The 25,475-nt window shown below is 34.2% G+C and overlaps 1 protein-coding gene across 2 annotated transcripts in view; it reads left to right on the top strand.

Annotated features, from left to right (window-relative positions):
- The window catches only part of LOC129949196 (protein aubergine), a 29,498-nt gene extending 4,363 nt beyond the window's left edge, over nucleotides 1-25,135 (top strand). The window contains exons 1-11 of one of the 2 annotated variants that reach the window (XM_056060485.1): nucleotides 938-1,089; nucleotides 1,174-1,390; nucleotides 16,151-16,583; nucleotides 16,659-17,146; nucleotides 17,218-17,410; nucleotides 17,476-17,603; nucleotides 17,677-17,831; nucleotides 17,894-18,097; nucleotides 18,169-18,354; nucleotides 23,447-23,557; nucleotides 23,648-25,135. In XM_056060485.1, the coding sequence (XP_055916460.1) occupies nucleotides 1,256-1,390; nucleotides 16,151-16,583; nucleotides 16,659-17,146; nucleotides 17,218-17,410; nucleotides 17,476-17,603; nucleotides 17,677-17,831; nucleotides 17,894-18,097; nucleotides 18,169-18,354; nucleotides 23,447-23,557; nucleotides 23,648-24,545 (2,931 nt within the window). In that variant the 5' untranslated portion in view covers nucleotides 938-1,089; nucleotides 1,174-1,255 and the 3' untranslated portion in view covers nucleotides 24,546-25,135. Of the gene's footprint in view, nucleotides 1-937; nucleotides 1,090-1,173; nucleotides 1,391-16,150; nucleotides 16,584-16,658; nucleotides 17,147-17,217; nucleotides 17,411-17,475; nucleotides 17,604-17,676; nucleotides 17,832-17,893; nucleotides 18,098-18,168; nucleotides 18,355-23,446; nucleotides 23,558-23,647 lie in introns of those variants that run through there. The other variant, XM_056060486.1, reaches the window with a different exon arrangement.
- Nucleotides 25,136-25,475: the final 340 nt, after the last annotated feature.

Raw genomic sequence — 25,475 nt, 5'->3', positions numbered from 1 at the left:
AATCGCATCTCAGCTCTGAAGATAAGTTGAACGCGTTAAACTGTCAAAATGAATGATTTTCTTACAAACAAGCAATTGTTTAATTTTTTGGCCTCGGAAAAACAATATCGTAAAATTTGGAAAAACCTATTTGTAAGAACTTAAACTCTTACTAAGTATTAATTTTCTTAATATATAGCAATTTACTGAGTGACTTCAAAATTTTAAACCTTTCTTTTGGTTTTGCTAACTAGTAAATTGCTTATTAAAAAATGGGCATTTTAGAATGCCTAAACAATCACAGTTTATGAAAATAAACTAAGAAAACTAACTTAAACGGACCTATTAAATGTTATTGCCAACTTTAGACTGGGACATTCAATCCACTACTCTTATAAGATCAGACGCCATTTAAATTTAGCAAATTGCTTTTAGTTAAAATAGCCATTTCCTGGCTTTAATTTTAGCAAAATTGTGAAGCTAAGCTATATCATCCTTTAAGCTTATGTAATTGCTAAAACTAGCTAACATTTTACTAAATCGTTTAAAATTTTACCCTAATGAATTCAATGAAAGTAATTCCTCATCTGAATCGAACAACATTCATTATACAATAAATCAATATGTTTCGTTTATCTCGGAACACTATTTAAGTTATTAAGAGCAGCTTCAATTTTTTAATCGCTATGCATTTTCTAATTCAAAAGTTATAAAAACAATTTTATTTATATTTGATTTTGGTACTTTGACGGATCATCAATTTAAACAATTCAAATTCCAACAATTCTAAACTTTTTTGACATAAAAAAAAACTTAAAATCAAACAGTTCTTGTTTTTCTGAATTGAAACAAAATTGAAATTGAAACAACATACAAATTTGTATTCGTACTGTACATAAACCACTGAGCTAAACCAAACAAAACAACAGATGAAAGATGAAACAAAACGGTTTCAATTTTTGATACCTCCATATCCATAGACATAACTGGAGAATCGCAATCGCTTGGTTTAGTTTCAGTGCGCGTTATTTAGTCTGCTCAATTGTTGCACTTTTTTTGCAAATCTATTCAAATTATATATTTTCGTATTGAAACTTTAATAAATAAATTGTAAGTATTTTGTGAATAAATAAAAACATGCATATTCATTTGGTTGCATTCAGAATTCAATAATAAATAAACGAAACTTTTCAGCTATCGTAGATATTACACAAAGGCGGCTACGACGACGACGACGCTTCGTATTGCGATTTAGGTGATTGGATTTTTCTGCAACATGGAGGGTCAAAAAGGATCCGGTGCCGGAAGAGCACGTGGTCAAGGAAGAGCTTCACGCCAACAACAAGGTGGTGCAAATGGAAGCGGTGGAGGTGGAGGTGGTGGTCGACGGCCTCCTAATGCTCAAACTCCGGTAAGTGTTTTTTTGTTTGATTTAATTATAATCTCATGTTTATAAACGAATGAAGTAGATAATTAGCTAATTCTTGATGAAGTCAGATTTGTCTGCAAAAGACAATGAACGTACATATATTAGTTTTATGAACATTGTTATGCATTTGATGTATGCAACAATCGAAGCACCCCGTAGAACTTACTTTCTTTATATTATATAGATAAATGTCAGGAGTAGTGTGTTCGGGAATGCACATATATGCATACACATGTCATATCAGTTTATCATCCTCCTAATAATTAACTTGGATCTCTTATTTCGATTAGGTACATAATTGCATGTAGGTACTTTATACAAAATTGTGTAGGTTATCAGCATGTAGTCAATAAATTGCAGAAAGTTTCCTACTAAATCTGGGGCATTGCCCCGGTAAAAATTTAAAAATAATGATATGACTTGCTTTTTTCCAATGTCTACTTACTTCTTTCTAATAATGAGAGATGATGCTACTCCAAAAACAAAACAAAAAAAACACAATTTTTTGTATACCTGCTATTTTATTAAAAAAAAGTGGTTTAAGATAAACATGAGCATTCAAAACCGGATTTGAGACATATTTTTTTTTATTGCGTTTTAACTAATTTGCTTAGTTGATTTGGTTTCCTTCGGGATTTTATTTTTCTATCTTATACTTTGCTCCCTCTTCATAGCCATACACATTGACATACATTTTATGGAAGATATGGTAAAACATCGTTATTTTAAAATTAGACCATGAGGTGCGTTGTTAAATAAAAAAAGATACATCGAATTTGCATCCTTTTTACTTCGTTCTTATGGTTGAAAGCTGTTCTTTTAAAATATTTCTTTTTCTTATTTATTTCAAGTTTCCAATGCTTTCAGCTTAAAAAAGTCCTATCATCAATTACGAAATTTTAATCAGTTCTCATAAATAAAAGAATAAAATAAAAATTTAGTAGTTTGCTGACTTATTTAATCTTTTTGAATACTAAAGTCCAAAGATTTTTCAATAAGGACTTGGCAGATTTAAGAATTGATATGGGCTTGAAATGCATCCAAAACATTTATGAATGGAACTCAACTTCATTCATAGGCATTTAATCATACAAACGATAAATCTTCTGGCCCATTTCTTCAGATAACACACTCATCGAACTTACTCTTCAATAAATTGATTGCAAGGTATGCTGTGTGGCACCATCCTGTTGAAACTACATATTGTCCAAGTTCATGTCTTCCAGTTCAGGTAAAATATAATCGGTAGTGATGGCGCGATAATGCTGGTCATTCACAGTATCGAGACCAAGGGCGGATCCAGATTTTTAATCAGAGGGGGGTCACGCATTTAACATATAGACGAGTTTCTACTTACCGCTTAAAAATGTTCTTTAAAGAATGCTAAACAAATTTAAATACCATAATGTGCGTCTAAACCTTAAAGGTACACTTTTCAAGGGCTAAAGAGACAACTTTACTAAAGTGACAACTTAAGTTATTAAATTATTTTAAAACGCTTTAATCCAGCTAGTTATAGTCTATTTATTTAATTTAGTAGATTTTCTTCGTACGAAAGCATTCCAAGATTTTAACAGTTTTCTAAATATGCCATGTTTAAGAGGAAAACAATAGTTTTTGATTTCTTCAAAAAAAAAATATATATTCCTTTTTGTTGCGATGTTAATAAGAAAAACGTTACAAAAAGTTCAAAAATCCAAAAAATGAGAAAGAATCTGATATCAAAAAATGTTCTGTTTTTTTTTTTTTGACTTGGTTTTTTCGGACTCAACTTACTGGAGACTATAATTACTATCGCTACCAGTCTGCTTACTCGTAGATTGGAGCTGATGCTTCATGCTTCATCAAAGAAACTTTAAAATTGTAGAGAGAAAAATGTTGTATTCTTGAATTTAGGGAAATAAGTGCATTAAAGTAAATAATTTCTCTGAATATAAAATACAAACAAACTAGGCAGTCACAAATCACTCGTTTTAGAATCGCTTTTCAGTTCAGTTCTCAAGAGATTTGAAGCTTTTATATTAATACATATGAAACGTGTATTGTTTTTAAATTAGCAATTAGTTTAACAAAAGTGTCACTTTTGCTGTTTATGGGCATTTATATTCTTTAAATTCGTGTTTAAATCTCAGTTCTAGAACATTCAACGCAAATTCCCTACAAAATGCAGATTTCTTTAATTAGTTACGACCCTAAAAGTTTTATTCAACAAAAGAAATATATTTTATCCGGCTACAATACCTGAAAAAAAAAATGTTCTCAAAAATTCAAATGCCATTAAAAAAAAGTAATGATATTTTCGATCATCAAAAATTATCATCAATTTGAAAATTTGACCATCGACAAGAGCTTGCATTGAAAGACAAGTTTATTGAAATCTGATTAAGTTCTTGAGAAAATTTGAAAACAAAATAACGGTTTTATGAGGGGTTCCTTTCTGGAGCAATACCAAAACATGTTTTTCTTGTAAAAACAAGCCGAATTAAGAAAAAAATTGTAGAGAAAAAAAATCTAACGGTTCATTTCCGAAAAAAATCGAATTTCGAATTTACACCAAAAAATTTGTATGGGACCTGCTGTTATTTTTAGAATTAAAACATGGAAAAAAAACGCCTTAAGCTTATCGGCTTAGTTTCAACCGGCACAGTGGTTTATGCTTTACCGAAAGACAGACGGATGGAATTGGGGACCCACTTTTTTTTTTACTTTTCTAACATCTTAATGTCATGTATGATTCGAAATTTTTTACGAACGCAATACTTGCCATATAGTTCCTATGTGTCGCAACTCGCAAGTAAAAATCACTTCAATGTTCACTATTTATGTGCATACAAAAAATAAGATCTTTTATTCAAGGTTTCTTCTTAAAAACTTGAATTTTTGTTCTTTTTCTTTGAAACAAATTTTATGAAAATAATTCGAAGCATTGGTCAAGTTACAAAAATTTTAAATGTTTTTGACAACAAATCACTTTTTGGTGAATATCGTTAAATTACTAACTAATCTTTACTTACACAACTAAACTGCATAAGCGTTATGGCTCATATGACCTCCCCTGGATCGTCCATTGGTCATTGGTCAAAATTTGATGAATTTGTGCTAAGTCTGCTGAATGCCAGATTAATATTATGTTATTGGTTCAGGCCTCAGTTAAAAGTGGTACTTTTTGCAACAAAGTTTAGAAAGTAAAATACAAATTTTGTTTTCATATACAAAAATAAATAATTCAAAATATAATAGGGGTCATATCCATTGACTCAATACGATTAGTTTTGGAATTAAAGGGAATTCCTACAAAAATACAAACAAACTATCTCCCAGGGGGGTCTCATGACTCCTACGATCCCCTCTGCATTCGCCATTGAACGTGATGAGCGTTATCGTTGAAAAAATATGGCTTTCACCAAACAATTATTGTTGTTGATGAAGTTGTAATTCATGAAGCAGATTTTGATTTTTACCCGGCCAATAACGCATATTTTGGTCACGGACGAACCCAGAGAGATAAAAATGAGTTTGCCATGAAATTCGTCATCTTGGCGAACTTTTCCAGTTCTCATTCGGAGATCGTACGTCACTTCAAATGGTCCATCGGCTTCAATTCTTATGGATGTTAACTAAGATCCTTACGCAAGATACGCCGTCATTTGGTTTGAGCGGTGCCCAATTCTTGAGAGCGCCATGAAATTGACTAATTTAGCTCATTTGCTAAGGCCAGTGATATTTTTGACACTTCGACTAATCCGTTGCCTCACTGACACGGCAACATCACACAACGAATGTATGTACTTGTTATTGTCTGTATACTAGGGTGAGAATTTTTGACCGAAAATTCGAGTTAACGCTCTTGAAGATGCGAATTTTTGTTCGTGTACTTTACCATGAAGAAAATGTTGGAGTTTACTAAACAATTGACAATGACACTTCGTTTAATTTCAAAGATGTCAAGTCTGTATTGGAAAACCGAATACAAATGTTGGACAATATTTTTGTCAATCCTAGTAAGAATTTCCTACTCTACTTTACATTGAAATTATGAAAATAATTGTAAGTTGCTACATTTAATTTCATACAAATTTATAGGACTTGTACTTGACTTTCGTTTCCCAAAGGCGATATCGAAACATTTTCTTTGAACGTTTATCAGAATATAAGTAATATTTTTCAAGTGGATAATACCAATCTAATTGTTATTATATGTATGTATAAAGTTGCATAGATTTTGATTCGAGATAAACATTTAAAGTAACAACTACAAAAGGACGGAAAAGATATACAGTATATATATATTTTTTTTATTATAAACACGACCTTTTCTTTTTTGATGTTCTCAGCTCTTATCAACACATAGTTTTTGTAATAGGAAACCAAAAATCATAATATACTTTGAAACCACAAAAAGGTTTCAATTCAACAATACAAAAAAAGGTTACGTACAACATTCATTACATACAGATTTATTCTTCATTAATTCATCTGGGGTCACGTTCTTTAAATAAGTTATGGATGGTGTTTTTATTTTATTTGTTCGTTCATAAAATAGTATTCGATTTTAAGAAAAATAGCTCATGAGGGATATTTATATATTCCATATACAGTGTTGGAAAATATAATAGAAACAAGTGTCTTTATCATTTTCGATACACACTTTTAAGTGTTTTGTCGTTAGTCTTTCTATATTTTATTCGTACCTAAAAATGCTTTTAAATGGCAAAATTGTTTTGTGGACACAACTTTTTGTTTTCACTTAACGGTAAAAAGTTTGAGGCCAATAATGATTTCGCCTGGAAAATAATAATAGAAACAACCACCTACTTTAACTGATATTACATAAACCTTAAACTGTTCGAAGAAAAAAGTATTTAAAACTTTACATTCACGCCTAAAGAAGAAACAAGATGAAGAAAAAAATAAAATTCTTCGCGTTTTGATACACTATTGGTAAGAAGAATATGTAAGAGGAATCCATTTCTTTCTTTAAGAGAACTTAAAAACGAATTAAACGGATCAGTCAGAGATAGAACAATAAGAAACCAACTTTTAAAAACTATTCTTCCTGGTAGAAGTCCAAGAAAAGTTGCATTTTTCAAACAAGGAAATAATTATACAAAATAAATAAACAAACACTTACACCCTTCTTTTTGGAATAAAGTTTTGTGGTCGGATGAAACGACGATTAATTTGTTTACTTCCGATGGAAAAATGTATGTGAGAAGGGGAAAAGATAAGAAATTCAACTCAAAATACGAAAAGAATACAGTGAAGCACGGTGGTGGAGTATAATGATTTGAGGGTACTTTTCAGCATATGTTGTGGGTCCAATATTTAGGATCAAAGATAAGATGTGCGATGCAGATTACGTCCACGTCTTAAATTCAGCTACGCTAACATTAACTGAGGAGGAGGTGCTAATCAAATGGGATTTCATGCTCTTAAAATTGGCTAACAAATACTTACAAAAAAAACAAAATCAATATTATGGAACGCCCATCACAATCTCCCTAAACTAAACCCAATTGAAAACTTAGGGAGCATCCTAAAGCAAAGGATCGAAGATGGTGAAACCAAAAAAAAAAAGACGAGTTGTGATCAAAGGGAATGGTACTCCATAACTGTACCATTTGCCGTGTGCTGAATTGGAGAATTCGATGGGGCGAACAGTGGAGGCAGGTTGAGCTCAAAAATGCAAGTAGTTGCACAAGTCATACCGACAAAATCTATGCAATGCATTTATGAACAGAAAAACTCCGTTTATTTGTATGAAGTGAAAATATTATATTTCAACTTATTAATAACAAATCATTTTATTTTTTGCAAAAAAAATTATTAATATTCATTTTTTTTACCTACACACCATGTTCTGACATTTTCCTGCAGAGTGGCAACAGAAAATGACTGCAGGTTTGATGCATTTCAGCTGTCAGGCTGTTTTTTTTAAACAGAGTTACCGACTGCAGTAATGCAGTGTATTTACATTTATGAACGCAAATCTTGCATTACTGCTGCATTTTTATATTAATGAACTTACCCGCAGTTATTAATAATAAAGAGCCACTACAAAACACTTTTTGTAGAATTTAAAATACTTTTACCGTCAAGTTACTTTCTCGGTACAAAAACAGTACCATTTTAATTTTGTTTCTATTATTTTTTCCAAAAGGAAGCAACATAATAATCAAAAGTTTATTTTTTATCAGTATTGTTGTATTTAAGCAACAAATTGTTAAAAATCTATCTGTGTAGTTTTTATTTTCCCACTCTTCACAAATACCATTTGATGTGTTCAAAAGAATAAGCACCAACCTTGTTTCTATTATTTCTTCCAACGCTGTATGTTCCCTTTATCTGATGTAGGTATGAAACATGAAGAGGGCTCTTACAGAGGTCTAAGGAAGGCAGACATAAAAAAAAATATATACCAACGGCAAATCTTTTATCTTTTTTGCAGGTATTAAAAACATAATCAGAAAATATGTTCTTATTATAATTTTCAAAAGAAATGATGTTCAAGAAATAAGAGACAGACATTTTTTGAACCTTTACTTATTGCCATAAGTGAGCACTTGATCTCATTTTTTGTAAAGATTAAAACTTGGGTATGGTATTGGTTTAAGGGGAATTACGTTGATCTCTACAATTTGTAGTGTATAAAATAAATAGTTTTTGCTACAAGCATGTGTGTCTCGGTGTAAGTTGAGTACATTTTGTTATTTTTCTTTATAATTATGCTTCCATTTCAAAATATAAAAAATACATACATATTTTGTTATAAAATAATATTTCCTAACTAAACGTGCATCTTCAAACATCAAAGTATGACCTACGCATATTAATAGATAACTCATAACAGATTGCCTGCCTACCTGCGTAAAAACTTATTAAAAACAGGGTGCGTAAGAAAGAACCCTTTTCTTTGTTTTATTTTCAGTTTTTGTTTTACTGCCTGATTGGATTTTGTTTCATTAAAAACCAATTTGGTTCCATTTCGGCAGCATTTTCATTCATAGCACTTAAAGCATAGGTGGTAGAAAATTATTTAAAAACGATTTTTTATTTTGTTATTTCAAAATGGTTATATTGATGTATTCCTTTATGTAGGTAAAAATATATTTTTTTTCAAATAATAAAATATTTACAAATTTACCGAGTTTTTCAATTTGAAACGTTAGTACTTAGGTCGGGAAACCATCATCTTAATAACGGCTGCACAGCGCCTTCTAACGACTCGCGTACACCTAATCCGTCATCGGCCGAATTTTGCTCGGCCGTTGTTAGCCGATCGAACCAAACACATAGAAAGGAAAGAGAGCGCGTACACCACTGAAAGCGGCATTGTCCGATGACGGCCGATAGTAACCGATCAACCGACATAATCCAAACATGTTTGAATTTTTCGTCAGTTGTCGGGTCAATTCGTGCCATAATTGCTATTGCGAGTCTTTCCATGGGAGGTATACATTCCAAATAGTTTGTGTTCTGCTTTGTTATCAATGCTTCCACTGAGTTTAAAATATATTGAAATGTCCTAAAAGACATTCTTAAATACTCGAAAAATTTTATGGGTTGTAATTTCAAATCTTCAAAAAGATGGTGGTATTCACCAAGTTGTTTTCTTTGCATAAATATTTCATTAATCCATACACATCAACGACGTCTTCTACGTTGACGCATTAAATGACGGTATGAATTTTCTAAAATACATATACATTTCTTCGAAATCTTCCATTGAAAAAATTTATTATTTTCACAAGTTTCACAAATTCGGACTCCAAACCGGTATCGTCCGCGGTCGGAAGCAGTGTATGCAGTCGAACGCCCGAAATGCTCGTCCGAATTGTTCCGATCCGATATCGACCGATAAATCGGTTTTAGTGTACGCGAGCCCTTAGGCTGGCTACCCAATCAAGAAACTTTTTGACGGAAGCTTTTGTCCATGGGTGTTATCCAATTGTGTTAACTTTTGATTCATCACATCATCATTTGTGGTTTTCAAATGATAATTTTTCTAAATCAGTCGTTTAGATTTTAGAACATTATTTGCAGATAATTAACAACATGAGTCGTTTCTAATCATTCTTCCGAGAAAGGAAATCGAATATTTGTTTTCAAAAAAAACTTACAAACTTTTATTATTTATTTATTTATTTATTTATCAAAAAATAACTTACAAAAATAAATTTATAAAATTATTTATATTGAAGACATCAGGGCGGCAAGACCATAGATGTCGTATTTAATTTGTTTTTTTTTTTTATGTAAAAATATTAATATGTAATTTATGAAAACATTAACATCGAAAAGAAAAATATGATGTAATGTTATGTTATTTATTTACGGAAAAAAAAATATAACTAATATTAAAGTTCAAATATCTTTAAATTTGTTGTGTAGGGTTGTTGTTGATTTTATGCGTTGATAAGTATTAATGTCAGATGGGTTTAGTATTTCACCCATCTGTTTCTGCTTGTCTTCCAATGGGATTGTATTTTTGATTAGACGAGAAATCGGACATTCTGCAAAAATATGCCAGATTGAGAGAACTTCTTTACAACTTTCGCGCTCCTCTGGGGGATCGTTTGTGAAGAAGTGGCGACTCGTAAACAAAGTTTTTCCAACTCTGATCCGAAATAGAGAAATACATTCTTCTCTGGTTAGGTTTTTGTTGTATGGAGTTCTGAGGTGTGTTGAGTGGTGTTTACGAAGAAAGTTCTCCTCTTTTAGCCAAGAGCTTTTGAGTTCTTCTTGCTCATTAGCCATGAACATTTTGCGGATAAGCTGAGATATAGGTGGCAGTTCTTTTAAATATGGATGGTTAGTGGCGTCTTTTGCTGCAGTATCTGCTAGCTCATTTCCTCTTATACCAGCGTGGCCTGGTATCCAAGCTAGGATTATGTTGGTTTTGTCAAATAGGATGCAGTTGTTAGTTGCACTTTTGATTCCGGTAAGGATACTTAAGCTGTCAGTGAGTATCAATGTCCTTTCTGTCCATGTTTTTGCCACGGACAGTGCTTTCAATATTGCTGTTAATTCTGCTAGATAGCTGCCAGCCGCGTCTGGAAGGAGTCCTTGAAAAGTGAGGATTTCTTCGTGGTTCGCTTTGAGCTCGATGACGGCGTATGTTGAGATTTTATTCCTATAGGATCCATCTGTGTACAAAATTCTCACTGGTTTGATGTTTTTGATCAGCTCACGGTGAAGCATAAGGAAGTGTTCATTTGGAGTGTTTTCTTTCCTGTGACTAGAGAGGCTGGTGTCGATTGGCAGTAAGTGTCTTTTCCATGGAGGGGGGGACGAATAGTTGAGCTTCAAAGACGTTTCTAAAGGCATACTTCCATGAGCTGAGACAAGGCTTAATATTTTACTAAGGGAAGATATTGAATTCTTCCTGTTTTGTTTTGGTCTTTTATTATTATTATGTATTCTTCTTCTTGCTTCTAGCTTCAAAGGTCTACCGCTCTATAATTAATTTTATACATATACATTTATATAATGGTTTCACTTTCTAAGAGAATATCATTGATATTAATTATATTTGACAAACTTGGGTATCTCAACGTTTCGATGATATCGTTTCCATTTAGGATTTTCTCAATGATTGGCCTAGTTCTGTTGCAGTTTTGGAACAGGGGTTGAAGGTCAGATGTAGTATTGAGGAGGTTTTTTTTGAGGAGCTGGAGATGGGTGGCAGAGGTATGGCCAATTCGGAGTCGGATAAAGTTTTATTTTCGATTTTTCGCTGTTTTTGGGTTATATAGGTTTTGATTTGGTTGGATTCACTCCTACATAGTGGTGATATGTATATTCTCCATTCGTTTCTTGAGGGCTAGTCAGTTTTCTTGTAAGGTTCTTCACAAGGTCATTCTTGGTGTAAATATTCTAGTGGTAGGTTGGTGACTTGCTTGCAAGGCTTGTGCTTTATCTGCGAACTCACTGCCACGGATGCCAATGTGTCCAGGGGTGCACATTAGTTCTATGTGCTTGTTTGAATTTACCAATTGGGAGCTGATGTTGTTAATGATATTGGTGGAGTTCTTGCTGGTATTTTTGACAGCTTTGATCGTAGAGACACTGTCTGTAAATATAATCTGCTTATTTCCTTCTTTTAAAGCCTCTTCAATGACAGTAAAGATGGCAAAGGCCAAGTAAGTAATATAAAAAAGTATCGTGCTACCGTCTTCATTTGTGATTGCAAAAGTTGAAATCTCTGAGTTTTTGGACCCATCCGTAAAAGTGAATTTCCAGTTTTTGGAATTGAGCTCACATGAAATCCTTAGATAAAACTTGCGATTGTATCTCAACGTTTGTATGGGTTTTCCTTTGAGATGAGTGGATGAATGAAGAAGGTTCCAGTAGAGCACAATTTTTGTTTTTAACAACTCTTGTTTTGGTAATTCAGAGTTACCTGATTGAAGGATGGTGAAAATGGCTGATGGTGTCTTGTAATTTCTTTCCTTGTTCAGTGTTAAGTTGACTTCTTTGTGGATTATTGTGCTCGACGGAAATATCAGTTTAGCATATAGTTTATATATGATTTTTTCTCTTCGATCTTCAAAAATAGGGAGGCCAACCTCTGCATTTTTAACCTTGGGGTAGTCGGAAAGCGCCAACACTACATCTTGCTGTAGATTGGTTTTATGATCCCGAGTGTGGATTTTGGAGCGTTGTCATAAATAAAAATATCATCTATTTTACTTAATATAAGTTGCGACAAATGTTTCCGATATACATATTTGCAAAACTTTGCGTTTTGGTAACGAAAGTTTAAATAAAGAAGAAATTGTCCATTCTAAAATGTCATTAAGAGCATTTTTGATTTCTGTTACATTTTGAATTATAGAGAGAATTGTTCTTTTTTCTTTTCTATAAATTAAAAAAAAATATCCGTCCAAGAAGAGACTAATAATAGTTACATATGTTTAGCTAAGTACATTTATGAATAGAAAACAATCCTTTCTTATTATATTTCCACCACTGTAATTGTATCTTTTTAACAAAAATGATGATGTATATATGTATATGAAAATATAAAAGTCGTAACCTTGTGAGTGGTTAAAATGTGAGTTGTCGGTTTTAAAAGATTTTGTAGCTTCCAAATTGTTTAGATAATATTGGCCGTAAGAGCTTAAATCATTTCGGGATTTTTAGCAAACATCAATATTCTTCTTCACTTTTCTACACAACAACACAAACGCGTAAAATCGCAGTTCCGAGCGAGAAATTAACATCGCCAAGACGACTGAGAAAATGATTTGATTTTCCTTGGTGCGCCGCCGCCATTCTGCGAGATCCAGTGGTCGTCTAAAACCTGATATTCACGCCCATTTTCCGAATTTCGATCGAAAGTGAATTGAAATCACTTTTCAATTTCACGTCAGAAATCGCATGTTTTTCAATTCCATCGATTTCGAGAGCTTCGAAACTGCTTCGAACTGTCAGAACTGAAGGATCATCCATTTTTGTTTTGTTTCTGAAGTAAAATCTTCGCTGTTTTAAAGATGGATGCAATATTATTCAAGAGAAAAATTAGAAGACGAATGTTGCGAGAATTGTTCAATAAATAAAGGAATTTCCTCTTTTAAGCTTTAATTGCAATTTAAGATTAAGCAAAGACGCATTTTTATATGTTCTAAGGGAAAGAGAACCTTTTATAATACTTTGATCGATTCCTTCAATTCAAAAACCTGCTTCAACCGTCCGATTCCTAGCAGAATGAAGCTATCAAAGATCAATTCAGAGAAATAAAAACTGTGATTTAAATGCGTTCAAAAAATGGAACAAACCCCGAAAAACAGAACATCCATTTGCATGTTCGAAAATCCAATTCACATTAACGAATTGTGGAACACCCAATTCACTTTCGCAAAGTGTATTCACAAGAAGTGAAATGCAAAACATGGACATCAATTTAAATCAAGAAAAAAGTCAGTTTACATTGATCTTTAACGCCCACCATTGATGAAGCGTTCCAATTTCTAATAAATCGCACAAAATCCTTGAACAATTCAAGTTCTCAAGTGATAACGGAACAGAGGGTTGGAAACCCTCATTTGCTGGAGATTTTTGCCAGAGCTACTGCATGAAATGTTGAGTATCAGCACGAAAAGTTAGTCGAACTGATGGAATCGAACCCGACTGTAGCAAGAGGTGTTGGAGAGTTTGGTTCCTAAAAAAAACCAAAAGGAATATTGAGACCAATTTGCTGCAACTCTCAACTTACTTGGGCCACCTACTCGCGATGGAAAAGAAAAATTATTGAACGACGAAATAAAAATATAAATATGTACTACCAAGGAACATTGAACGTTCTCCTCTTTGGTACGACATTTCAAGAACTGACTTAAGATTACTGGAGTTCCATACAAACGAATCATGGGTTGACCCAGGATATCTTGAGTCAACATAACGAATACACATTTTATGGTCACACGCCTTAAAAACTTGCGCTAAAAACCAAAAGCTACTCTTGGGGGAAAAAAACTTACTATCATTGCTTTTAATTGTAATATCCTTGATAACGCAACTCAATCAAAGCAACTATTCCTATATAGGTTCCGTCAACTGATTCTATTACGGTAACCTGGCCGTTAAAAAAACAGTAGTTTCGTGCGTTTTGTTTCTCATCGGATGACATGTTGAGACTGATCCAGGTTGGGCATAATTTGTCTTCAATTGCACACACAACTTCTTTTAAGAAGCTAATTTTAGTATAGCAGGGATTAAGGAGGTGTTTGCTATTTTAAATTTTCCTTCCAAATTGTTAAATACGAATACAAATTCGTTATTCAGTCAAAAATATGATCTGAAACTTAAGGAAGTAATTAGAATTAAAAGAACTTCCAGTTGGTACAAAATATTTGTTCTACATAAAGATGATTAGGGAGTTTTAAGAAATTAGAGTGGTCTCGAATATTCTCACGCAGTCGAATCAATATATGTTGCTTATCATTTTGGTTATTTTGCATTTTTATTAAATATGAAAATTATCAATTAATGAACACAACAGTTTTTTTAAATTTTCATAAGTATATTTATGCCTGTTATTTTTTCGTTCGCCAACCGTGGTATGTCGGATGTGTTAGTTCCCTAATGAAAATATCTCACTATGAACGTTTGATTCGCCAAACATAATAGGGGTATTAGTCAAAATTTTGAAATTCAAAAAAATCCGTCAATAGATGTTTACCCAAGAGTAATAACGTCTCAATTTTGTTGCACTGTGTTATTGGTTTTGTTTATTTTTCTCTTAGTAAGCGATCAGGAAGAACCATTTTCAAAATAAATAGTTGCCAATAAATGTTGTGCATCGGTATGAAAACTTTTCATATCGACTGTATTTATGGTTGCTGAAATCTAACACTCATATTCATTTGAAGATTAAAAATAAACCAAGCGAAGATTATTCTCTTCTTGGATTGAAACCACTTGGTTCTTCAATAAAAAAAAAAATATGCTGACTTATACCCTCCCTGTCCATCTATAAGTTAGTTTCTGCATTGAAATAAGAAGAAAGATCAAATTAAAAAAAATATACATAAACACAATGCAGGGGTAGATGGGACTTTTTTGTATGGATCAGTGCAACGTGAGTTTCAATTCCTAATAAAGATATCCAAATAAAATATGTTGAGGTCCATTGCAACGGGCAGAGTATATTGATAATAAAATGTGTTATGTTTTTTTATAGAGTAGCGATCATGAGATTTTTTATGAATCAACATATTTAAGTCTCCTCTTTCTCGCTTTAATTTCAGCATCAAAATCTCGAACCTAGCAGTAAGTCTTTTTTGTATGATGCGCTTAGTTATGTATAGATTTTGCTGAGTTAAAATTTTCCTCATACAATTTATGTAGGGGGTCAGACAGCTTCTATAAAAAAAAGTTTATTGGGGACTGGAAACGTTCAATGATGTGAAATAAATAATAATGGCCAATGTTTTTGTGGTTTTATAAAATACTAACATTTAACATTCGACCAAGAAAACATTTTAAAACGAATAAATGAAATTCATATTTAAAAATAATGAAGCAACAAACGTTTTTACTTAAAGTTCTTAAGTTCTATGGTTGCCAGTTAGTTAGCGTTGCCAACTTAAAAAACAAAAAAAACCGGTTACACGAGATCAAGCATAACAAATTCTAAATCCTTGCTTTAACAACAAAGATGAATTCAATTGTTGCAGGTTTTATTTATGCCTTATGTGCTCCCTTTTTTCTTTCCTTTTGTCTACATTAAGGACTAAAACCCTACGACTCGTCTGTTTCATTGTGGGGCTTCATTTCTGAGCTTCATCGGGTAGTCGAAACAAAAAATGCGGATACTTTTTAATTCAGGAGTACTTGTTCTTGGCTTTCTTTCGCGAAACTGTTGGAATATTACCAATCCTCTCTAGAACATCCACCCATATACTGTATAAATTCAGCAAAGAATAACTAATTAATCCGTCCGTCAGTTTATCCTCAAAAAGAAATTCAAGGACTATAATATTTGATACAAAAGTATTAAGACGCCTCTTTGGTGCACACCAATTTTAATTGGGAACCCTCTTGGGTAATTTCTGGGGAACATCCGCACGTAGACTCAATGAAGAATGCTCATCTTATTTCATTCTGATTCTCGTACTTTGGAATGCATCTGCTTTTGAGCTTATTGAGCGGTAGCTGTGGCCCTTAAATTTGTAGACTAGACAGAACAAATCTATTTGTTATTTTTACCCGCTTCTATAAGTAACATACATTTTTCAGGGTCAGAATTCCAACTGGAGGCAAGGTGGTGGAGGAGGAGGAGGTGGCGGCGGCGGAGGTTATGGAGGAGGTGGCGGCGGCGCAGGTTATGGAGGAGGTGGTAATGGTTATGGAGGAGGTGGAAATGGTCGTGGTGGAGGTGGTGGTGGAAACGGTCGTGGTGGTGGTGGTGGTGATCACCATCAGCAGTCAGGTTGGAGTGGACAAAGAGGTGGACAACAGCAAGGAGCATGGGGTGGTGGCCAACAGCAACAACAACCACCACACCGGCAACCTCAACAATCTGGTCCAGCACCACAACAACAACCTGCTTGGGGTGGTGGCCAAGGTGCTCGTCAACCACATCCATCAACATCAGCACCAACTTCCGCTCCACAACAACGTGCTCCAGCACCTTTAATTCAGGGCAGAGCCACTACTCATGGAACAGAAGGTATTTAAATGCAATGGTGATGGTTATTTCTTCATCTAAATTACCCATTTTTTTCCGTCTCAATTTGTGTTTTAGTTGCCAAGGAAGAAGGACGTGGATCAGTTCGTGGAAGACGTGTTATCAGCGAATTCATTGCTACCCGTCCAAAAGAATGCGTCTCAAAGTGCGGCAAAACCGGTCAACCTGTCACCGTTCAGGCTAACTACTATCGCGTCCTCAAAAAACCCAAATGGTCCATATTCCAATATCGCATTGATTTCTCACCCGATGTTGATTTGATTCGGGCTCGTCGTACTTATATCTACGAACATCGTGAACTATTTGGTGGTTATTTGTTTGATGGCGCCATGCTCTTCACAAGTACCAATTTAAATGCACCAATCAAGGAATTGTACTGCAAAAATAAGGAAGGTGAACCAATACAAATAAAAGTAAAAAATGTCGGTGAAATTAAAGTTACCGACATTCAATTGTTGCAAGTATTGAATTTGATTTTGAGACGTTCGATGGAAGGATTAAATCTTCAATTAGTTGGCAGAAACTTTTTTGATCCTGTTGCTAAGGTAAAAATATGATTAACCTAAAAAAGTATGCCTCATGATAATTTCGATGTGTGCTTTTTTGTTCTTTAAAGATTTGTGTACCAAATCACAAATTGGAGATCTGGCCAGGTTACACAACTTCCATTCGTCAACACGAACAAGATATTCTGCTTTGCGCTGAAATTACGCACAAAATTATGCGAACTGATACACTTTTACAGATTTTGATCAAATGCGCCCAAGAAAGTGGCGATTATCAAAATATATTTAAAAAAGAAGTTGTCGGTTAGTTGTTGTTTAATTTAAATAGTTTTTTTTTTGTCATTATAATGAGTGTGTTTTTTCTATAGGAATGGTGGTCTTGACTGACTACAACAACAAGACCTATCGCATTGATGATGTTGACTTTAATCAGACACCAATGTCAACATTCAACACCAAAGATGGTGATGTCTCTTATCTTGATTATTATCAGAAGGTAAAATAGCTTGAAACAAATCGTATGCATTATTTTAAATGGTATTTAATTTATGTTTATTTGGAAAATGTAGCGTTATAAGCTTCAAATTCGAGACCGCAAACAACCGCTGTTAGTTTCTCGTCCAACCGAGAAGAATATTCGTGGAGGACAAAATGAATTCATAATGCTTATTCCTGAGCTTTCAAGAGCAACTGGCTTGAATGACGAAATGAAGAACAACAGAAAGTAAGTTTTGAACTTTAACAAAAATGTTAAATTCTTATATTTCTTTGCTTTTACCCCTTTAGTCTCATGAGAGCAATTGCTGATCATACTCGTTTAGCTCCAGAGCCCCGTATTGAACGATTAAGAATGTTCCACAAACGTTTGGATGGAGCAGAATCGTCTAAAGAAGTATTAAAATCATGGGATTTGCAGTTAGATTCAAAACTTGTTGAATTGCCAGGTCGTATTCTTCGTCCTGAGAACATTTTGTTTGCCAACAATCGAAAGTAAGTACAGTTAAAACAAACAGACATTTAAAAACAACTAACTCAATATTTTGTTTTCAAATTTATTTTAGGTACACTTGCGACAAGAATGCTGATTGGAATAGAGAATTCCGTAACAATAGTATGTTCGTTCAAAAGGAAGTCAAGAGATGGTATTTGATTGTTCCACAACGTTTTAGTCGTGAGGGTAATGATTTTGTGAGGCTTATGCGTCAAGCAGCAAATGGAATGAAGATGAACATAGCCGAACCACGCATGTAAGTAATAGTTGGATATATATATATATATATTTTTTTTTTTGGAAACAACTTTTGAACTAATTTTGATAATAGGGGTGATTGTCGAATTCCAGAAGAACTGGCTTTCAAGAATCTGTTCTCTCACTTAAGTAGCTTTTCCTTAAAATCCTTTTTAGCATACTTTATTTTAGCTTAGGAACGATTTTTGAAAGCATTGAAATAATATTTCTATCTGTCATCATTTCTACTCTCATTTATGTTGAAATAAAACATAAACTTTTTTTTTGCGCCGCAGGATATGATGCTGAAATCAATATCGAAACAAGGCTAATTTTATCGTCAGTGAGGATAGTCGAAGGCTATTGGACTTGGTTATGCTTACATTTCGATACGAACTTGTAACTTTTAACATTCACTCTTATGTGTTTTTAAGATCATGGTGATGCAAATCAAAGGAGTTACGAGATGACCAAACAAGGCTGACCTTGAGAGTTAGCAATCCCTTTTGTTACTGAAGGGCAGAATTTTCCCGGTTTTTCTTACAAGACCCAATTTTCACCTGGAGCAGCTAACACTATCTATATAGATACGTGTATTAAACTATGTTGTAATGGTCTTTTTCGCAGACGAAGGTGCGGTATAGCCCTAACGACTGCAATTTGTCCTGGGCATTGTGCTTGGCAAGAATCTCATTCCTTTACCATCTATTTTAATGAGCTTTACAAAAATCAAAGAGCTGATCTCCTTTCACAACACGAAGAAACGGCGATATAATGATATTCTATTTTCAATCATTATTTCAAACGAGTTTATTACCTTACGCTTGTGAGCTGACTGTGTTAATTTTTTGTTTACCTCGCCCTCACAACTACGATTCATTTGTTATCCTCCCTCTATAAGTCTACACCTTTCCGATCGCAAAGATATTCATTATTTGCGTATCCTAAGGCGGGCATCCTGATCCTGTTTTATCTCCCTTGCACCTTTTATCAAATTGTACTAAAAACATTTTTCCGAGTCGGTTCTCCTATTTTTCGTTCATGCAAATTTGGGCTTGTCGGAACCTATCAAGCTTACTAGCATCATCGAACATATTATCTGCTCGATATTGACTGGTTACATGTTATCCTCGTCCTTAATCTCAATAATTGAGCAATAATTTTTCGATAGGCTTTCTCTTGGCTACTTATTATTTGCCTTTTATTAAGCAGTCTCGTTTTTTGTACTTCGGTTTTGCTTTGTACTTTTGTCAGATCCAGATGGTAATGGATTCATGGACATTTTGTATGATGATTTGCAAAGTACAATCATCTTATAGATGCAGTTTAAATTATTTTACTATCGTAACTTCTCATTAGCTCTGAGATTCTTACGAGTCTTCATTTGACTATATCTGAAGTTTTGATAACCTTAAATGTAGCTTATTTTTATTGATGATTCCTAATCCAAAATCCAAGATATTAACCTTGTGCTTAAACTCAGAAGTACACGTTTTTCACATTTTTTTTCAATATTTTCCAAAACCATTATTATAACCTTAAAGCCACGAATTCGTAATAAGATCACAAATTTGTTTCATACCGTTTTCCGATTGTTTTGTTTAGAATCGTTTTATCATACATTATTCAGTATTGTTTTAAGGTTAATGCAGGTGAAGACTTACAACTAATGAGGATTTTTTGAAAAATAGGTACGATAGTTAAAATTCTTAAACGGTATATCGAAGCAAGAGATTGTCGATTTGTATAGCCTCAAAAAGTCTAATTAATCAAAAATCTTAAAAAAGCATAATTTGATTGCCAACTACATAACTTGTTGACCAGTGTCACCTATTACAGAGTCGTTCGTTGTTCGTCTTTTTGGTTTTAAATGTATTGGTCATTAAAAGAGCATACCGTTCGGTTTGCAATAAAAAGAAAAATATGCGAAGACGACCAATAAGTAATAGTTTAAGGGATGCATTAGTTGAGAAAAAGTTTTGACCGAGCTAAAAAAAACGAAAATCAAAGTTTATAAGGAGAAATGTAGCTATTTCCAAAATAGCTAATAAAAAGATATAAGCCGAAACGACGTTGCATACAATTTTTTAAGTAATGAATCCAATATTGGAAAATCATAAAAATGAAACGTGTCTCATATACAGTCTGTTAACTGAAAACTAATGCAGAAAGGCGGCTTATATAATAGAACGCGTCAAATTTTCACCGCTTTTTGGCAAAGAGCCAAAATTTAAAGTTATCAAAACGGCCGCCATACTGATCTGGTTAAAGCATCGTTTGTAGATGGCTCACACTTAAAGTAACCAAGCCATAGAATTAGACGGGAGCTCGATTTCGCTATAGTTTCCTATTCAAGTGATATGAGGCGTATTAGCTACTTAACTTTCTATTCATTTCGGCTACGTCAACCGCTTTTCACGACGGAAATAACGATACTTTTTTTTGAGGTTCATGCTACGAATCTTTTACAACGAGGCCTTTAAGGCTGATTTTCACACAAGCTTAACCATGGAAATTTTACTTTTAACTGATAAGAATTAGCAAAATTTGAGCTGAGATCGAATATTCTGTCTGTATAGATCCACATTAATTCTAACAGACCAACTGTTTTGGCATTGAGTGAAACCCATTAACGAATTTTTTATTCATGGGTATTGAATGGTCTCGCCATATATATTAGGAATGATGTTGGATATCAACTTTTACCACAATACGGTCATTGTACCACCTCCCTTTTTAATTTCATGTAGCTAAAACTTTCCATGAATAAGCACATCATTCACTATTGTTTTTTTTATCGGAGCGTAAACCTAAACAGAGTTTCAACTTCTCAGGAATTTGATGCTCTGTCTGACTCCATACAAAGAATTGTCTCTGTATCCTCACACTGAAATCGTTTTTACGGGTGATTTCAATGATCACAATTCTTCGTGGCTTCGCCATTCGGGTCAGACAACGCCCCAAGGAATGTGTGCTGAGATTTTCGCTGAGTTTTATCCATCTTACTTGTCAATGAGCCTACTCGTATATCAGACGTTAACGGCCGAGCAAAAAATACACTTGACTTGTTTCTCACTTCTGATACTGATAAGTACACAATCAGTGTATTGACGCCTCTAGGCACATCGGACCACAGTGTCACATCTGCTAATTTCTCGTGTCAAACAAATCCAATTAAAGAAAGAGCTCCAAAGAGAACCGTTTGGCAGTACGAGAAAGCCAACTGGGACGGTCTCTATGACTCATCTGGGAATTAAAATTTTTATCCCGAATAGGGTTAAAAGTTTTAAACTAAAGACTAAATCATGGTTCGATTCAAATTGCAAAGAGGTTATCAAGGAGAAAGAGGTGAGCTTCCGGTGTTTAGAGCCAACCCAACTGAGGAAAACCGGAAAAGGTTTAAACAATCCAGGAAGGCCTGCAATATTTGCAAGGCCAATATTTGAATTTTGCATGACCAAAAATTACTGCAAAAAATACTGCAATGTCCCAAAGGCAGAAAGTTTTTGGTCATTTGTAAAAAAAACTTGGAGAATTCTTCCTCTTCCTCGGCAAGGCAGTTCGCCGAAAATGCCACCTTACCAGATAGTGTCATGACTCCCCCAGTTTTTGAACGCGTAAATGATTCTATGGGACCAATCTATTTTCGTACTCGTACTGTGGCGAGAGGTCTTAAAGATCTTAACATTCATAAATCCGTGGTCTAAAGAGGTGTCCTTCAACGCTAGCAAATCCAGTGCTTGAGCCTTTCCATCTATCTTATTCTTCTGGGCTCGTTTCGGGTAGTTGGAAAACTCAATTTAAAACTCAAACAGCTCAAGAAATATCTCGAAGATCGAAAGCTTCTTAATGACCGACAATACGGCTTTCGTAGCAATAGGTCCACTGGTGATCTCATGGTTTATCTCACCGAACAGTGGAAGAAATCTTCACATAGAAATCTTCAAAGTAACCTTTGACTTGATATTTCAAAGGCATTTGATAAAGTCTGACATCTTCATCGTTTATTTAAAATGCGTGCTTTGGTATTGACGAACCTCTTCTTCGTTAGATTAGTAATTATCTTTTGAATCGTTTAATACAAGTTTTATTGGATGGATTCAAGTCTGAAAACCACTAAATAAATGCTGGTGTGCCCCAGGGCTCTGTTCTATCTCCAACACTTGTTCTCATTTTTATTAAAGATCTCCTCTCTGCTACTTCTGATCCAATACATTGTTTTGCTGACAATAGCACTCTTAGCTTTTCATATCCGTTTCCAGACTCACAACCCTTCTCTTCGGATGTGGAACTGTAACGGCAAAATATGATCAGCTTATTAAATTCCTACCTACACAACATTGTACAATGGGGATAAACCCCTTTTTGCCACTATCTATGAGTGACACTTGCTTCAACGAAACGGAAAATCTCGACATCCTCGGAATGGGTATTAGCAACCGCCTTTTGAGGAGCGATCACTACGCGATGTCGCCGAAAATGCCACAAGATGTCTAGGTTTTTTGAGACGTTGCAAGAAATATCTCTCTCCATCTGATCTGGCTACAATCTACAAAACCTATATACTACGTCCGAAACTTAAATATAATTCATCTCTGAGCTGGCGCTCCAGTAACTTAGTTATGCCTCTTGGACAGTATTTAAAGAAGAGCTTTTTAATTGATTGGTGACATGAACATCATCAACTCGATTACCTCACTGGAACATAGTCGTAAAGTTTCTTGTCTCACGCTTTTTTACCGTTATTTTAATGGACTATGCTCTCGTATAATAGCCAGCTGCATTCCTCCCCAATTAACAATTTAACTGTAATGCCCGTGCTTCTAGGATTGCCCATCAGTTTACACTTGAGCCCAACTTCGGCCGTACTATAAAGTACAGAATGTGGAACGCCTTGCCACGCTCTATCTTTCCCAAATCAATGTGCACCGACTCCTATTCAACCCTTCCCTCTTTTCCTAATGCCCACACTGTGTCTTTGGCATATTAAAGGTATACAAAACCCTTTTAATGTTAGATAATTATTAAAATTGTTATTACTTTAATCTATGGTAATATGCTTGGATCATCAATTTTATTAATTTAATATTATTTATTTTTACTTTTTTTAGTATGGAAATGCCGGATGACAGGAATCCATCGTATGCCTCAGCTATTGAGACGGCTTGCAACAGCGATCCACAAATCTTGGTTATCGTTGTGTCCAATGACAACGCTGAAAGGTAATTTAAAATACAAAAGAAAAAAAATATTACTAAAACACATTTATTCATACCGTTCTTTTATTTTTATTTATTGATTGCCCCAAACAGATATAGTTGCATTAAAAAGAAATGTATTGTCGATCGTGCCATTCCTTCGCAAGTACTTAATTTGCGCACCATTGCTCCTCGTGGCAAGACCTCAGGCTTAATGTCTGTCGCAACCAAAGTTGTAATTCAGGTTAACGCCAAATTACTTGGAGCTCCATGGATGATCGAACTGCCAATGCAAGGTCTAATGACAGTTGGATTTGATGTATGTCACAGCGCAAGAGATTCTCTGAAGTCCTATGGAGCACTAGTCGCCACTATGGATATGCGAGCATCTACCAGCTACTTCAGTGCAGTCACTGAACATATGAAGGGCCAGGAGCTTTCTAATGAAATTGTAATTAATATGAACAAAGCCCTTAAAAGTTATCGCGATACTCACGGGGCGTTACCTGAAAGGATTCTCTTTTTCCGCGATGGTGTCGGTGATGGACAACTCCAAGAGGTTGTCGACAACGAGATAACACATCTCAAAACCAAACTTGATCAAATATACAAAGATGCCGGAATTGAGAGAGGCTGTCGATTGGCGTTTATTGTTGTGTCTAAACGAATTAACACGCGTCTATTCGTCAAAGCCCAGAATCCACAGCCTGGGTTAGTTGTGGATGATGTGGTTACACTGCCAGAGCGCTATGACTTCTTCTTAGTGTCGCAGAGCGTTCGCCAGGGAACTGTGTCGCCGACCAGTTACAATGTTATACACGATTCAATGGGTCTCGAAGCCGACCGCCTTCAAATACTATCGTACAAAATGACCCACATGTACTTCAATTGGTCAGGTACTTGTCGTGTTCCCGCTGTATGCCAGTATGCCCATAAATTGGCATTCATGGTGGCACAATATTTACATAGGGCACCATCGAATGCTCTTGAGAATCAACTATATTTCTTGTAGATAGTTGGCGACTGGACTCTGTTAAACAGGTGTTCCTATTTTTCTTTTTTTATTGTTAATGACAAACATACTATTTTTTATATACATTTAATATATATATATATAAGTGACATTCGACAATTTAAGAAGAAAAAAAGAAAAAGTTTAAGATAGGTGATAACTTTTTTAGTTGAAAGCAGACTGCCATCAGCATGACGCATGTTAATGGAAGTTTACTATTGTTACTCTTATAATTAGTTTTTTTATTTTTATTTCTTTGGAATTCTTTTCTTACCTTGAAAAAACATGATAAATTGCTGAAACGTATTGATCATAATCATTGAGACGAAAAGAAAACCCACACAATCTTTACATGATAATTTGTAAGTTTTCAAATGAATGAATTTTTGTTTTACCAGAGCTCTGCATTTTTCAATAAGTTTCTTTTTCTGTAAAAAAAATAGTGTTTCAATGAAAAAAGTCGCGATTCTCGATTTGTGATAGTTTTCTTTTTGGCGGCCGATTAAATTTTGATCTGTAATAAAAACATCCCTCCAATGTTTCCATTAAAAATAAGAAAAAAATAAAAAATAATTGTATTCCTCCACGCATCCATTTATTACTTGATTCAATTTTAATTAAAGACACAAAACATCGAATATATAACATAACCCTTAGGTCACTTTGTTTTTTAAGAAACATACGAGAGTATGGAAATGAATTTCAATTTTGTAGAAATATCTGTTTTGTATCTTTTCCAATATTATAACAAAAAACACACGAAACTCGAAAATTAACAAAACAACAACAAAAATAAAGCTCGATATTCCTTGAAAGAGAAGTTCAATTCCCTATGAAATGATAATGTGCCAGTTTAAGTTTCTGGCATCTCAGAGTGTTGCTTCATCAATTCCTTGGCAAAATTTCTAGGTTTTGCTACTAAATAATTAT

Source organism: Eupeodes corollae, chromosome 3, assembly GCF_945859685.1.
Source record: "Eupeodes corollae chromosome 3, idEupCoro1.1, whole genome shotgun sequence".
NCBI classification, from domain to species: Eukaryota; Metazoa; Arthropoda; class Insecta; order Diptera; family Syrphidae; genus Eupeodes; species Eupeodes corollae.
This window is presented reverse-complemented; position numbering and strand designations above follow the sequence as displayed.